At 45.0% G+C, this 17,303-nt stretch overlaps 1 protein-coding gene across 1 annotated transcript; it reads left to right on the top strand.

Annotated features, from left to right (window-relative positions):
- Positions 1 to 862: 862 nt before the first annotated feature.
- On the top strand, positions 863 to 15,979 carry LOC144139390 (dermonecrotic toxin SPH-like). The gene is made up of 5 exons (XM_077671749.1): positions 863 to 1,086; positions 2,524 to 2,652; positions 13,030 to 13,140; positions 14,589 to 14,832; positions 15,559 to 15,979. The coding sequence occupies exons 1-5, from the start codon at positions 900 to 902 to the stop codon at positions 15,686 to 15,688; spliced, it is 801 nt and encodes a 266-aa protein (XP_077527875.1). The 5' UTR covers positions 863 to 899; the 3' UTR covers positions 15,689 to 15,979.
- The last annotated feature ends 1,324 nt before the right edge of the window (positions 15,980 to 17,303 follow it).

Below are 17,303 nucleotides of genomic sequence, written 5' to 3' on the forward strand. Positions count from 1 at the left end.
ACAGAACAAGCCAGAAACATTTCCAAAAATTGTAACTCATTTCCAAGCGCTCACCATATGGCTGATCAACGATACCAGGTATTCTATTAGGCGTGACTTGAGAGAGATGTAATTTTTGCTCCTGTATTCATAACACGCATATTCATAACCTTCGCACAATAAAGTGGTAATTGTATGTGTCTTTTGAGCAATTTTAATATTAGCCAACAAAATGGCACCATACCGCAGCCATGTTATTGGTACTTTAAACACTTAAACCGTTTGATAAAATTATCCCGCCTGGTCATTTTGGTATAGTTACAAGATTCTTCGGTGCTCTTTGCCCTTGGTAGGCATCGCCCCATAAGAAGCAAGAATCAACATTATCAGGACATTTCGCGCGTCTGACATCGTTACCAAATCTTCTCTACATCAAATCATTCATTTTGTTCCCCCTCAATTGCTATTCCAATGAGCTACTCGGTGCTTGGGGCGTTAGTCGTTTCCGCAAGGAATTCCGCGCTTTTACATTCGATCGTATTTTCACTCCAAAGAAGGGAAATATTAAAAGTTATAAGTTTCCTATATGAACTCCAGCGGAAACATTCGGTTGCAGTTTCCGCCTAAGATGACAGCGAAGACGGCAGTACGAATGTCTCTGGGTGCAGTTTAAATGCGAATAGTATATGTGCTGGTCTTATTTTTTCTATTGGCCATGATCTGCTGATGCCTAATTACCACCTTTCTTTCCCCTACTGCCGAACCTCTAAGGCGACTCTACCCAGCAAAGATTTTTTGCCAAATTTATCTTGACCTTCTGCTCTTTGTGCATTGATAAGGAGCTTTCTAATGCAGATTTTATTGGCGTTCTTTTGCAGACTGCAGTTGTAACGCAGCGTCCATTTTACATCATTGGAAACATGGTGAATTCCCTATACGATGTGGACGTCTTCTTGGAAGATGGTGCCAACGCGCTTCAGGCGGATGTGACATTTAGCCCAAATGGAAGAGCGCAATACACGTACCACGGCCCGCCTTGCGACTGCTACCGGTCTTGCACGAGAGACTCGACAATCCAGGATTACCTCACCAAGATCTCGTCTGGCCGTAAGCCCACAGTCGTTTGATAGCCATCATGATTTCGCAGCCCGGTTTTTAGAGAAATATGTTCTGTATCAACGGTCAAGATATCACGTCTTTGACTTTTGCCAAAGGGCCCAGAGAAGTGGTACCGTCCCGTCGCAGTACCTGAACCGAGCCTGCATTGCAACTTCATCATAAAAAGGTGCCGTGACGCATTTTATGGCGCAAGAACAAATGTCAGCAATATACCTTGTAAGCAGGTGCCGTCCGAAGCTACCGCTGACATAAGGGAGGCCACTGTGCAATATCTTGTACTTAATATCATTGTGTGGAAAGTAGAACAACTTTGTAGGGCGAGCAGCACTACTTCTCGAGCTGGCGGGGGGGGGGGGGGGCAATTCTTAAAGCATCATTCATAAAGTGTTTTTGTGGAGTCTCTTTGATGACGAATCCCGCATTTTCCAGTTTATATGTTTCTTGAATCTTCACATGTAGGATTTAGGTATGACACAGTGCTATTTATGCCATTGTAAGAAACCAGTGGTACCTCTACAATTGGGTGTGGAGAAACGGCGCTGTTTTGGTCCGGAACTTTATTGCCCGATAATATATGTTGTTACTGAACAGTGGTTACTATAACCAGAGTCCTTCAATGCCTTTCTGGTCACGGAACTTCACCATCACGCTATGGGAGAGCTTCGAACGCTGCCGCGTCGTGGCGCTGGTGTTGATCGGAGGTCAGCCAATGGCGTGTCAGAGCGCGTTTGGCAGGGAACGGACCACGGAGTAAAATAAAACAGACGCTCCCCGCTATATCAGCAGTGCGTTTTCGCTTTACCTGTCCTGGGCCGCGCAAATGAACTATCATTTTGTGAGTGGCGAAAAAATTTGGTGCTAACGGGCATGCTGCTGCTGCGTTACTGTCTGCCGGTCTGGCTACACAGCAACAGCAGCCGCGCGATGCCTTCCGATCTGTGGTGGCGCCACTCGCGGTAGCCTTTGTCCCCGTACAAAACTTGGCCGGGAGTTTCATGACCAGAGAAGCATTGAACGACTCTGTTATAACTCTCAGTTTTACAGAATATTTCCGTGTGTTTTCATTGATATGATACTTTAAGTAATTTAGTTTTTGTTGGAAGAAGTGAAGAGACAACAGTTAAGCAGTAGATTATACATGGAACTGACTCTGTGCATTTTCATTCTATAGCCGCAATTAAGCTTAATTTAAATACCAAGTGGCTCCTTCGGAAATACCGTTTTCGAAAGACTTTTTGTTGGTTAGTTCGGGCGGTCTGCAGAACGTAAGAGGCACGCGAATATTTTGCGCCGCTATATGCAAAAAGATTTTCGATACAAAGTCAGTAAGCAAGGGCTTTCTGTAAGAGTAGTTGTAATTTGAGAGGGTAGCGTATTTCGTTTTTACCAACTGAATTCTTGTGTTACGTGTCCCCACTTCTACAGTGGGACACTTTCAGGGCCGACTTGCACTCCTGTATCTGGCGCTGTATCCCTCAAGTGTTCCTGAAGAGTACCATCACCAGGCTGGCGCAGATATCGCCAAAAAACTGGAAACATTTCTCTGGAGAGGCGGTAAGAATATGTACTATTTCTAGCGAAACAAAATGTTTACCAATCACCCAAAATGTTCAATGTAGATATTCAGTAATCCCTCATTAACTCGAAGTCATAAAATCCGCTGAAAAATTCCAGATAAGCCGCGCTTTGAGTTAAGCGAAATGCCGAAAATTTATGGCCAAGTCAACGAAATAAGAGCTAATGCTGTTAAGAAAAGCTCCACTTCACAAGGAAGCTTTTGTATAAAGGCTAAAACGTTCGCGGGAAAAATGAATTTGTATTATTCCGGAAGGAAAAACTTTGCTATGATCGCATGTTTCGCGTCTGAATCTGCTTCCAAAAATGCCTTCTCGAGCACCACGCGTCGCATTATTGTTGGGGGCCACCGCAACATTGTAGTTTGTGGCGAAGCAGGCGCGACATCTTTGTTGTTTCTGATGTTGTGGGCACTTCTAGAGGCTCCTCTTCGTCATCATGATCAGCTAAATTGTGCGCAGCTCTCTCAACAATGTAAAACAGTGTCCCGGTAACAGGAACATACACGTTGAGCATCGTATATTTGCCGTTCACGACCACATTCGGCGCGTTGTGGGAGCAAAGCGTGAGAACGAAGACCTTAGCGGCTGCTTGTAGTGGACCTTACCTTGTGCTGTGTCTGCCTAAGTTTTGAAATATCCCCGGAGTTCCCCAAAGACGTTTCGAGGTAAAGGGGAAGGGGGCAAATACATGGCGCCTATGTCAGGTTAATTCCTGGCAAAAAAAAGTTTCGACTAAATCGTTATTTCGAGATGTACAAAGCCGAGTTAACCGAAAAATACTGTATATATATATATATATATATATATATATATATATATATATATATATATATATATATATATATATATGTATATATATATATATATATATATATATATATATATATATATATATATATATATATATATATATATATATATATATATATATATATATATATATACAAATAGGAGTTAGTAGTCAAGAAAACCTCCGAAAGCAAAGTGGAGGATGTGGCAGGTATTTGGAAAGAAAGAAAGTGGAGAAAAAAATACCCGCCAGGGCGGATCCGAACAGACAACCTCCAGAATACCGGTCTGGTGCGATAACCACTACGGTACCGACGGGGCGATTTTCCCCTCCACTTTCTGGGATATTTGAAGTTAAGGCATTTTTGTTTCCTGTGCTTGGGGATGGTAGCCAGTGCTACTCGGAATACTCGGGGTGAAGGGGACCTTCTTTTTAACCCCCGGGCTGTGACAGGAGTGTCTACGATCATTCAAGAGTGTCGACCAGCGTTGAACCCTCTTAAGCTTCCTATGGCACCAAGACTGCCAGAAAAGAGGCCCTCGCTATGCATGTAACGAATCAGAATGGGAAATGAGGGGCTCGTTGAAAATAAGACAGAAATAAGAGTTGGCACTCAAGAAAACCTCGGAAAGCAAAGGGGAGGAAGTGGTAGGTCATTGAAACAGATAAAGAACTTGGCAAGCAGGAAAGAAAGTGGAGAAAACTGCCCGCCAGGTGGGATCCCAACCCACGACCTCCAGAATACCGGTCTGATGCGATAACCACTACGTTAACGGCGGGGCGGTTTTCCCCTCCACGTTCTGGAGTATTTATGTTAAGGCATTTTTGTTTCCTGTGCTTGGGGGTGGTAGCCAGCGCCAATCGGACTATCGCACCGCCGGTAGCGTAGTGGTTATCGCAACAGACCGGTATTCTGGAGGTCGTGGGTTTGGATCCCACCTGGCGGGCATTTTTTCTCCACTTTCTTTATTTCCAAATTCTTTATCTGTTTCAATGACCTACCACATCGTCCACTTTGCTTTCCGAGGTTTTCTTGACTGCCAACTCTTATTTCTGGGTTCTTTTCAACAAGCCCCTCATTTCCTATTCTGATTCGCTACATGCATAGCGAGGGCCTCTGTTCTGGCAGTCTTGGTGCCATAGGAAGCTTAAAGGGACACTGAAGTTAATTTGTCAAGCTCCCGTTTTTGCTTGCACTGCGTAGACTGGCTCAAATTAGCACACTTTTCATCGTTTATCCGGTTGACAAATCGGTAATTATTTTACAAAGCGCGAAAGAAGAAAAACTACCATGCGCGGTTTGCGGCGGCCGCACCAACTAAGGCTGTGACGTTGGGAGGAGGGGCGCCGTGATTGGACGATGCCCAAGGTTAGCAATCACATAAGTTTCGGTTTCCGTTTCGGTTCTGTAAAACATAACCAATGTCGTTGTTGGATGGGCATTCTCAATATCTCAGTAATCATCGTACCGCGCTTCTGCCATGTTGTCGGCTGTAAAATGCACAAGATAAGCCTCCCAGGACGGCTTGTAGTCGTAGCATTCACTAGCCTAGACCTACGCAGTGCATGAACGCCCTCCGCGTACCCGCAGACGCCCAAATGTCATGCGCTTTTCCCCCATATTTGGAGCTTGCCTCCCTCATGCCTGTATTGTAAAAAGCGTGTTCGCACCAGGCCAAGGGTCTGTTCATTCTGGCCTGTGCCCACTGCCTGCAAGCAGTCGGTGCTTATGGCAACAGCACGCCAACGAGAACTCGCTAGCGCGCCAGTGCCAGCCTGCGCGAGTTTTGTGAACTAGTTCGTGTAGCCATGAACGTTGCGGCCCAAAAAAGGTGAACTCAATATAGAAAACATCGGCGGAAAACAAAAAAATTAACTTACAAAAAAAAAGCACGTACCCGCGGGGATTCGAACTCGTGACTTGCAAAACATTTGCGGTGACACACCCAGCGCCCCAGACCACTGAGCCACGGAGCGGGACGCGAAGGACTTGCTAATATAGGGTATATATTGTACAAACGATTTACACTTTTATTTAGTTTTGGCATTTCAAGCAGCTTAGGTGACTATTGGTTGTACTCCGATCGTGCAGTAAGCGTCGCCCGAGTTTCCACAGTAGCTCACGTCTAGCAATTGCATTTCGTAGACGGAAAAGCGTTCGCAGATGCGTAGTCGTGCTCCTGACCGCTGTGCTTGTTCGCCCAGCGCAAAAAAGTGCTTCCCGCGCCCTAGTTTTACGCTGTACGGTAAAAATATCAGTTGATTTTATTTCCTTAGTACCTATATTGACTTCGCTGACTCTTCTCCTGCCTTCAAGAGGCCTTATATTTTCCTACTGGCGTACCAGTCAGCGAAGCGTCGCATGTGCGCTTGTGCAGCGCTTGTGTGAAGCGACCTTGACTTGGAGCTAGATACAGTGTACAAACAAACAAAGTAAAGAAAGGCACATTCTTCCATTTACAAACGTGTCCTGGCTTCGTTTCAAGTAAGCGAATAAATTGCGACCAAGCAATTTTTTTTTAACTTCCTTGATTGCGACGACCCGCCGGCGGCCGGCGGACGAAACGCTGGGCCGACTGACTCTGTCTGCCGGGGAGCCGTGCAGTAGCGCAGCCGTGGCGCAGCCAATTGCCAGCTCATCCCCTCCTGACGTCACACGAAAACGCCACAGAAAATGGGCGAGCGCAAAGAGAGGACAGCATTTTCGAATTAGTTTTTCTACTAAATAAAATCGCGTAAACGCGCCTAGAGTGGTCGAAAGATGGCCTGGGGACTCCAGACTACAATTTGCGCTAGTAATCCCGCAATGTTTACTTATCACTTCAGTGTCCCTTTAAGAGGGTTCAACGCTGGTCGACCACTCTTCACTGGTAGTAGGCACTCGTGTTACGCCCCGGGGGTTTAAAAGAAGGTCCCTTTCACCCCGAGTAGTCCGAGTGGCGCTGGCTACCACCCCCAAGCACAGGAAACAAAAATGCCTTAACATAAATTCCCCAGAACGTGGAGGGGAAAATCGCCCCGCCGGTAACGTAGTGGTTATCACACCAGATCGGGATTCTGGAGGTCATGGGTTCCGATCCAACCTGGCGGGCATTTTTTTCCACTTTCTTTGTGTCTTTCGTTCCAAATTTTTTATCTGTTTCAATTACCTACAACATCCATCCCTTTGCTTTCCGAGGTTTTCTTGACTGCCAACTCTTATTTCTGTCTTATTTTAAATGAGCCCCTCATTTCCCATTCTGATTCGCTACGTATAAATAAATAAATAAATATATATATATATATATATATATATATATATATATATATATATATATATATATATATATATATATATATATATTTATATATACATATATATAATAATATTAAGATAATAATCCCGAACCCCAGCAATTGGCCAAAAGGCTAACCCCGACCTCAATCCTTATTTCTTCATCTTGCCAGAACTGAACCAAAAAAAATAAATATCGGTTACCAGTTCACGCAGAAGTGACTCGACGCCACCTTGTTTATATTGCCATTTAATGGCATCATGGGCTTGTTTTAGGCAATTAAAAGTTTATAACCTCTCACATAATTTTCGCCTTCTGACAAATCACATCTCAATCTGCACACATTACGTGCTGTGAGTATAGGGATGTGCACCAATGTTGGAATGGTATAGATCAGCTGGAGGCGCGCGCAAATTTCAAATCTTTGAGAAAAAATAATGACGCCCATTTTGCATTCTGCACGCGATATGAAACGTGAACCTTGTTCTGCCCTCTCTATTCAGGGTGCATTATTGCTGCACCGCGAAATGCGAAGGCCTAAACGTGTTTTCGTCTTGCTTTGTGAAACTAGTTTATAAAGGCCGCACACCTGTAAGTGTATATTCTTGACAAGTGTTATCTCCAGGTGGTGTAATTTTTTTCCCGTCCTGCAATGTAGGGTGCGCTTTATACCTCCGGCGTACCTTCGGAACATCAAACGCCGCAATATTTTTATCCGTGTATTTTGGCGGAAGAACAAAAAGAAAAAGCCGTAAATCCGTAAAGCCGTACGTGGTAAATCCTTGCGCACAAATTTCATAAACCAATGTTTTTTCGCGCTTCATTCGGCTGTTCTAGAAGCACAAACATAAAAGTAGATTTTTCCGCAGACTTTCACATCATCAAGCTTGTTTTCACTACATAAATGCGTTGTGTATAGGTACTTTATACGGTTTATTACCGCGACGAAGTTTGCAGCAGCAATTGTGCTACTACGTTGACGTCTGAAGTTTGTTACGATCCACTTTTGCATGTCGCTTCAGTAAAGGTGACAAGGTCTTATTTCTTTCTTCCTACCTGCAAGAATACAGAAGTAATGCAACATATTTTACACATATGTGATTAAGAACGACCCGAGCTTCGATGTTCGAAAGTTTTCCAGATACCGGGAGGACCTTATTTTTGTATTGGTTGTCAAATTTTGGCGAAATAGCGGATTTACCTGCAGTGTAGTCGGTTTTTGCAAAAACTAGTCCGCAATGTATGAACGAGAGTTGTCAACGCTTTCCTGGCGGGTTTAAACGTGTCTGTGTTTTCGTTTAATTGAAAACTCACCATGGAAGATTTTATTAGCAACGTGGAATTTTCTTATTTTATGCTGTTTATATTGAGACGGCCTTTCTCTAGCATCATCAAGTCAATTGACCAACACTTCGCAAACTCACGACTGCCCACAGAAGGCGAGGCTGTGTGTGAGGCGCAACGTGTCGTGGTGTAATAATTGGGGTAAAACCCATATTTAAAATAGAGAAACACTGCATTTGGGTCCCCAAAAAAGTAAGCGGAGCCCAAACGCAACATGCTAGCGCACGACTAGTTTTAGAAGGGGGTCTACCGCAAAATGTCGCTGCCGCCCTGGTTATCACGGATGTTGGGTATTTTAGGCTTAGCTTCGTAGAAAATATTAGATCGCAGCTAGTATTTCAGTACGGAATGGCCATGACTAACACAATTTTTCACCACAGCATTATCACCTTTTTCACAAGTGAAACTATTTCCGCGGGGATTGCCTTTAGCGATTAGTGAATAAGATACCTTCCGCGTCCTGTGTCGATTCTTCTTCGTCCGTTCGCCGCACCGCGCACATGCAGGCGAGCTGCTTGTTGCCGCAGTGCCCAGTCGTTCACTAGCCACCGGTGTCGGTCGGCGCAAAGGAATGTAGGCTTAGCATCGAAGCAGGTATTTTATGGTCGCTTTCAAAATACCACCTAACGACAATATGTAGCACAATTTTTCTTCACAATAACACCTACTTTGTCAAATGTGGAACTCATTTTAAGTGCGAATGCACTTCTTAGGCGAGCCTGAATCGTCCGCCGCCGTCGTCCGCATAGCAACAGCTGCGGGTGCGCGCGCTCCTCGTCTTCCCTAGCAAGGGGGGGAGATGGGCGCGCGCTACTCTCCTCCTCCTCTCTCCGCTCAGTGAGTGCGGGTGTTGGGCGCCTCCTCTCCACTTCGGGCGGGAGAGCTCTCGCTCGCGTAGCGGGCGCTCCGCATTCCGACGCGTGAGGGCGCTCGTGTAGCCCTCGCCGTAACGGCGGGCTCTACTCTCCTCCTCCTCTCTCCGCTCAGTGACTGCGGGTGTTGGGCGCCTCCTCTCCATTTCAGGCGGGAGAGCTCTCGCTCGCGTAGCGGGCGCTCCGCATTCCGACGCGTGAGGGCGCTCGTGTAGCGGCCGCGTGGCGCGGGAGGGTATTAGTCGAGCGCGCGCCGTCGTCGAGAGCGGTCGCTGGTCCTGCATCTCGATAACGATGATGGCGGACCGGGCAACAGTACCAGCAATAACGAGTGAAATATCTTTCTTTGTAGTTGTGTGCGTGTGTGTAATCTCTCGACTACTCATTAAGATCACGATATCCACCTTAATCGCGCAATCAACAACAATGCATTCGCACTTACACACTCTCCCCCTCGGGGAAGTGCGAGGGAATTTTTGGCGATCAGTGCTATTTTTCATAGCAGCTACAAGCTGTTACTGCCTCGACCCGAGCCGCTTCGAGCCGATTCGTTGGCCATTTGTGCGAGAAGGTCCCGCGTGCGCGTGGAGCGTTTCCGCGTGCAGAAAACATGCTTGCATCTCTGAAAGCGTCACGTTTCCTTCCTAAACTTTGGAGAACAACGCCAAAGCGTTGACAATGTCTTCGTTCAGGTTACGGGCGGTAGCGAGTGTCTTCGTCCGAGTCAGAGTCGCTTTGCGGCAGCGCGGTCTTTATGCGCTCGATCTCGTCGTCCGTTAGCTCACAGCACAACAATATGTCGCTGCCCACTGCAGGAAATTCTCGAAATATGGCGAAAGATCCAAGAATGTTATCCTGGCAGGAGTGGAGCCAATCGCCATACCGTCCGCAGCTGACCAGGTTCTTAGGATTCGAAATTGCGTCGTCCTGGAGTCCACCGTGGCTCTGCCGCGGAATGTTTTGTCCGGAAAATCAAGCTTTTGAATTTATTTTATTGTAAATATTCTTTGTGCACATACATTACCCCTGTGGGACAACCTGCGGTTTGTCGGGAAAGTGCAGAATATCCAGCCAGTCAGCAAGTCACAATTTTGGAAATCTGAAAGAGAAAACAGTCGGCTAATGTATGTATGTATATATATATATATATATATATATATATACGGTAAACCAGGACAGACCTGGCTGATGATAATACGCCAATGGGGCTTGCTTTCATAAAACACTTCGCACTGAATTCACCCAGCTATATACGTCTGATAGAGCGAGTGAAGTGGAAGCTTGACGGAGGGAGGCGTGCCTAAAGTGTCAAGTGATGGTGTGCAGCAAGAAAGCACAAGAAAAACCAGAAAAAAATGGCACAACCAAGTGACCCTACAAAATGCACGTTTCTCACACCTTGCCGCAAGTCGATTGAGTTTTACAATTGTTCTTTACAGCTTAACTGTGGTGGAACATAATTGGGGTGTGTCCTACTGCAGTAGGAGACCGAGTTTTTAATGTGAAGCACACTTTTATTTTATTTTGCTTATCAATTCCCTTTTACCCTCATGGTCACAGGAATTAAAAGAAGGATTGGATACAATGATACAGGTCAAATACAAAATTTTTAGATGGGCACAGGCTTGTTGGGTTTCTGGGTATACAATATTAGCTAGTGGGGTACGAAAAGTTGGTGGTCGATAATGGTGGCTGTTGGTCCGGAAAGGTGGTTCCGTCTTTTTGAAGCGCGTGGTATGTAAGACTGAAGGCAAGCTCTTCTTCGGCATGGCTAGATTCCAACTTTGTGAACGTGATCGACTCGCGGGGAAATGTACATTGGTAGAAGAATGAGTTCGGTGAGCAAATGAGAACTGTGATTGAATATTTTATTAGGTTGGAATATGCGAGAAAACTGCAGACGGAATGCAAGGGAAGGAAAGCGTAATGTGTTTTTCATGGACGATATGTAGCGGCATGGTTGTTGTGATGCCGTATAAAACAATAGGAGTTATACGGTACAAATTCTAAGGAGCTAATTAAGCTATTAGTACAGGTATCCCATATGGAGGAGGCGTAATCTAAGTTACTACGGGCTAATGTTTCATAGAAAGTTAGTTTTAAGGATATTGGTTCGGAAAAGAAATCTCGACAAAACTTCCCTATCCTTCTGTTAGCACTGTTTATAAATTATTTATTATGAAGTGACCAGGTGAGGCAGCAAGTAATTTGAACACCAAGATAGCGGTAAGAAGTGACTGACTGGAGAGTAGAAGTATTAAGATAGTACCCAACAGGACTAGATATGGAACGAGAAATTCGCATTTTTTTACATTTGGTAGTGTTAAGGACCATTAGCCACGCATCAGACCAGTTTGAAATTGCTTTCATATCAGTGTGCAGAATGTGAACGTATTTTATGTCATTAATCTCGCGAAACATTATCCAGTCATCCCGATTAAGTATCTTAGAAGAAACACAAGAGGAAAGGTCGTTAAATATATTACCAACGAAAGCGGACCTAAAACTAAACCCTGAGGGACGCCGGAATGAACTGTACTAAAGGGAGAGTAGAGTACAAATGGTTAGCAGTGACAAACTGCGTTCGGATGCCAAGAAAGTGCTCCAGCCATGTTAAAAGATCGCGACCAATATTTAATTTGCTTAATTTAAGAATAGCTTGTCTCATACCTTTTCAAATGCTTTGAAAAATATGAGAAAATGCAGTCTGCCAGGGAACAACGATCAAGGATGCTGTTAAATTTATATGTAAAGAAAATAAGTTGGGTTTCGCAAGAGAAGGTTCTGAGGAAGTAATGTTGGGCACTGGTAACAAAAGAGTTAGATTCGAGAAATTTTACACTCCTTGAGTAAGGAATGTGCTCGAGTATTTTGCAAGGAATGGTAGAGTTTGCAAGAGATTCAACGGAAGTTGAAAGATGAATTTTTACGGCCTTACCTATGAATGTCTACCACCTTCTCGACATTCTAGCCCTCAGGAAGAGTGCAGGTGTCAATAGATCCCTGGAAAAACTAGGTATAAAAAGCGAGGGTCCGGTAAGAAACAAAAAATATCCAAGGCCATCGCCACAAACGTGAATCCTGGGGAGGGGCGAAGTATGCAGTGTACAAGTGTACGTTTTCTTGGCGCTTTGGTTTTTTTGGAAACGTAGAAGAACCTATGGAGGGGGGGGGTACAGGTATACAGCTTTGCTGTACATGTCTCGTGACTGAAGCCAGAAGAGTTCTAGCGCAGGACGTAAACGAGTGTGCCGGTGTTTTTTTAGTACGCATTACAAAGCGTTATAGTGCAAAGCGTAAACGAGTGTCGCGGTGTTTTGGTACCGTTACTACATAAGACGCCGATTGCGACGGCCAAGACGACATGATACGCAGACAGCCCGAGCCCCTAAGGGGCATCGCCCCTGAAACAGGTTTCATGCTGCTGTAAAGCGTTTTTTGTGACTGAATAACAAAGATTTATGTGAGTACACTCGCACCCCGTATTATTGTCGCTGACAATATTACAACTTCACCAACATGCATTTCAAATAAAATGAATCGCGAATATTCCTTCGGTTCCTGAAATCCACTCAACGCGTATGTTAATTCGCAGCCACATGACAATACTTGAACTGTCAACATTTAAAATTTACTTTTTCGACACCAGCGCGCACAGGCTAACAAACCGCCAAAGTGTTTCACTACCTTTTTTGCGAGTCGATTATAAAACGACCTTTTCTAAAGAGAAAGGGGATCGTAGACGTCGCGCTTCCACTTTTTGTTGATTTGAATACATACGGCCGCCCTGTGTTCGTATCAGCACTCTTCACTGACTTGTGGCATAAACCGGTACGTCACCATGGAGGTTAAGCTAAATTTATAAGGTTCTGGCCGCATCACCTAAACGCAACCGGTAGAACTACGGGTATTCCGGTTGGGTATGTTACGTTGTTGCAGATTTCGTTTTATTTTTTACGTGACATTTCAGGATGAAGTACCCGAGAATGAAGTACCCTTTGAACCTAGAAATGTATTATTGTTGTTGCTGCTCATTTGGTAACACGAAAACATATCTCGTACATCTGTTGCAGTTTCTCCATCAAAAGCAGTTCCCGTGCTTCTGTACGTCAGCAGCACCAATGAGAAGAAAGTTTTCAAAGGCGTCTTAGACACCATTTCCGATTCCTGGAGGGATCACGTAGGTTAGTACCTGGCGCATAGCTTTCCTTCAGTCCGAATTACCTGAGCTGAGGACACCGTTGTTTTCGCTCCAATGCCGAACCCTGCAAATGAAGTAACTGCGATGGCCACGAGTATGTAAGAATGATGAAGGGTTATACAATTATTATTACCAGGTTGAACGTAAAATATCTGAAGAACGTTTTGGCTCCGCGTATTCTATCAACTGTTAGTGAACTGTTCTATAATATTCCTTAGGAGACAGTATTGCGCAGTTGTTACCATCGTACGGGCTGTAACGACATGCCATTGAAGATACCTAATATATTTTGATTGCAAAACATGTTCGAATCACATAACTACGGCGTTTTCCTCGCTTCCTTTTAGTGTAACCTCATCTAGTCCCGTTTTTTTCCCTTTTTTTGTGTGTGACAGCATGCGCTGACGCACAATATACTTGTTTACATAGACTTTTCAAGTACCCGCACGTGGCACCTCGTGTCTTCTACGGTGACAGTAGTGATGTCGAGAACACCTTGATAACTGCAAAGCTGCAGACTTGCAGCACTAAAACCCATTGAAGCTTAAGACAACTTTGTATGACAGTGAGGAACGCGCTTTCATTTGTGAGACAATGAAGCCACATTTGTGCCGTTTGTACTTGATTCTAAGCATACACTGACGTAATTCCGATCAGAATAATCGCTTCCTTCTCTGAGGAATTAATTTTTCTCGCACATGACGGAATCTTAGACATAGGGTCTCCAAAGGCTGTCTTCAAACGTTTTTGAATTACCGCATTTTAGCGCCTATAACCAGCCCCCGCAAATTACCCGCACAAGCACTACAAATAACCGCTAAACCACTACACAGCCGACAAATAAAGAAATATGTATCCCGGTATATCGCCAGCACATTTTATGCACGAAATGCTTAACCAAAGCTACTAATCAAGCAAAATCGCGCATCTGTTGATGCGAAAATCTAACTTAGCCGACGACTACTGGTAACTAACTGACTTGCCCAATATTTTTTCTTAGGTTGCTATGTGTTAAGCTGTGTGTGCAAACTGAGCACTTTCAATGAAATAACAGTGGCATAGTCGCGATTGCTGCTGTAGGGGGATCAAGGCACCACACGCATTACCCTGAAGCTGCACTTCAGGATAGTATGTCGGTTATAATCTGCACCTCAACTTTACCCTTCAAATTTTCGCATTTTATGAGCGGGTTTTGCGCGAAAAAGCGGTATATACCTTCAAGCCCACCAATGAAACGTTTTGCTGGACGTGTTAGTCGGGGACTCAATTTCTCGTGGCATAACGGGCATTTTGGGTAAAAACCATAGATATCTGTTGGCGTGTTGCATGTTTAAGTGTTCAGATTGAATGCAGCGGAGTGTAAATTTATCGAATTACCCACATCTACCTTGTGTTTTGCAAAAAGTTTTATTTGTGCAATATTTTCCGCAGGATTTGATTTCGGCGGAATGGAACCTTTACACAAAATCGGCGAGGCATTCGCCGAGCTCAACATAACCACGGGTCGATGGCTGGGGAGTGGAAACACCAACTGCCTTCCATACCAGTCCGGCCGATACGAGCGCCTGGAGTCTATTGTAGACTGCCGCGAAGGGAAGATTCGTGGGTGCGATTTTGTCGACAAGGGCTACGCGTATAACCTGGACACGCAGCGTTCTATCGGAAGAGAGATCAGGTGAGTGGATGCGTTTTTATGCGGCTGCCCTAGTTCACTGTTTCAGGTGGTACAGTGACTAATAGGATGGAGTAAATAGCTGTTTTCCCATGGTTATGTCGACACATTTTAACACAAAAGTGTTTTATTCGCGCCTACACAAATATTTTGGCGACGTGATATCCGCCACAGAAGTGACGTCGCCAGAAAAAGTGCCATTGATGCGGCGGCGCCCGGTTTCGATCCCACGACTCTCTGGCCGCAACGGGAAGTACGTGGCGCTCTTCCCACTGCGCTACGAACCGCGACGTGAGCATACGCTAAAAACGCGCCTTATTAACTTCCCTATGACTCATTAAGATGGTGCGCGCCGTCAAGAAGAGGCGAAGCGAAGTATCATACCATGACGCTGATGAGCGCCAACAGTTGGCGCCTCGATGCCGGCGCCTTCCTGTACGGGGGACGTGCCTTAATTGAGGCAACCTCCCCTCCCCTGTGAAAGTGGCCGTAGCGTCAGTGTCGTAGCACCAGTGATTCAAGCGCGATAGTGAAAGTTCTTTCATACCGCAAAGTGTTTTTGCTCCGAGCACAAGCTAGACACATTATTCCCTCGTAGGGATCGCATTTTAATGGCACTTCAAACAGGATGTGAATAGCAATGTTTTCTGCGTCCGATAGCCCTGTGGAACGAAGAATGCAAGGCAGTGCACAATGCTCAGTGCGATCTTTTTTTTGTCGACTTTACAGGCTTGGACTGGATGCTGTGATCACGAACTACCCCAGCACTGCTCTCGAGGTCTTGGAAGCGGGGGACATCAGCCGACTAGTGCGGCTGGCTGATCTAGACGACAGTCCTTGGAAGCGGATTGTAGATTGAAATCCAGAGCACGAGTACTGGCGGGTGTGAAGTTTTCTACAACTCCCAGTAGTGTAATTTTCAAAATACCGTTTTTTATACAAAAGGCTGCAAACAAATAGCTTTAAAATTACTCATTCACGCTCATTTCGGCTGCGCAAAGCACCATTTAAATTCGACGAGTACCAATGGAGGCTGAACGAAAGATTTATCGCCCGCCAATTTGAGCCGAAGTATTCGACCGCAGACCGGAAATGTGCCCTTCTTGCTGTTGCCACCAATAAAAATAAAGAGCATTCATATATGTGCGTATGCCTGTTGCCGTGTTTTTTGCATAGGTAACTGCTCTACCACCAACTTGATTCAGGTAAAGCTCTGGTCTCCTCAGGAGTTAGGCCCTTTTTACCTCCAGCTTCATTTAAATCGAAACTTGCACGTACCTACAAACGCATAAAATCTTTGTAAATTTTGTAATTGATGTCTCAAAGAGTAGCGCCAAATGTAATACTTCTCTTTTAGCAGATTTTCAGTTCCCGCGAGAAATATTTAATGCAGAGATTAGTGTAATCATGTTTTCTTTGTTCTGTTTTGTACTGTTTGTAGTACTGCATTTTAAGAAACTTTAAATATACAGCATTTCTATTACATGGCAGGCTTGTCAGGGTTAGATTGAAAAGTTCATCTGTTAAAATTGCATTCCGGCATATAAAACCATTCTGGCGAATTGTGTTCACCAACCATGACTAGTCCTTTCAATTTCTCCCTTGCTGTCGTGATAATGCGGACGGATCCTGTTGTATTGAAAATCGGCAATTGGAGTTTCCGAACACTTCTTCGCACTCGATGGGTCATACATTCAACCAGAAATTGTATGCGTGTGCGTGCGTGCGTGCGTGCGTGCGTGCGTGCGTGCGTGTGTGTGTGTGTGTGTGTGTGTGTGTGTGTGTGTGTGTGTGTGTGTGTGTGTGTGTGTGTGTGTGTGTGTGTGTGTGTGTGTGTGTGTACAAACATCCCCTGTAAATTTATTGTTTATTTTTAGTACAAAGTGTCTAGTACAAACTATAAACTTGAAAGTCAAACTCGATAAGGGTAGGCAGACGGAAACAAGGAAAGCCAATAACTTCTTGTTTGCGTGCCTTCTTTCCGTTTTCTGTTTCTTGTGAGCTTTGGACTTCCCAGTAGGTACCGAATAACTGAGCTTGTGGTGTGACTAATTATGAAGTCCATCGAATCCACTGAAGTGCTCGCCTTTGTTTATGGTTGCGTCTGGAGAGCGCATCTGGTCTTGTTGTCTTCAATATCTTGTGTTTGTCCCTCCGATGACTCGCAAGCTGATTCCGCTGTGAGCGATTCAAAGAGGTTTCGTCCTTCAAACAAGTAGGCATTTTGTGCCGCTCCTTCCAGGCACCTAAACTGGTCGCGGGCTCTACAGAAAACCTTCAGTGTAATTTTGGCTTAGTAGTAGAGGACTGGCAGCCCGCGCTTTCTTTGCCAAGGCCTTGCTGCGGCGCAACTGTTAGATAGATTTTTTCTTCGGAGGAGAAGGATGTTAGGTTAGCTGCCTCATTCAGTAGGGGGGAAAACCGCGGCGGTACGTCCAAGTTGCTTCTACTCCTATCAGAGACACCTCCTCTGT

Source organism: Haemaphysalis longicornis, unplaced genomic scaffold (assembly GCF_048455015.1).
Source record: "Haemaphysalis longicornis isolate Haplotype H1 unplaced genomic scaffold, Haemaphysalis longicornis Haplotype H1 scaffold_5, whole genome shotgun sequence".
Classification (NCBI taxonomy): Eukaryota; Metazoa; Arthropoda; class Arachnida; order Ixodida; family Ixodidae; genus Haemaphysalis; species Haemaphysalis longicornis.

What these genes read in the sequence shown, in the direction of transcription:
- LOC144139390 (XM_077671749.1), top strand. Translation starts at nt 900, where the DNA reads ATGGTGAATTCCCTATACGATGTGGACGTCTTCTTGGAAGATGGTGCC. An exon ending in AACATTTCTCTGGAGAGGCG is followed by an intron (nt 2,653 to 13,029) that starts GTAAGAATATGT and finishes CATCTGTTGCAG; the next exon opens with TTTCTCCATCAAAAGCAGTT. An exon ending in TCTATCGGAAGAGAGATCAG is followed by an intron (nt 14,833 to 15,558) that starts GTGAGTGGATGC and finishes TCGACTTTACAG; the next exon opens with GCTTGGACTGGATGCTGTGA.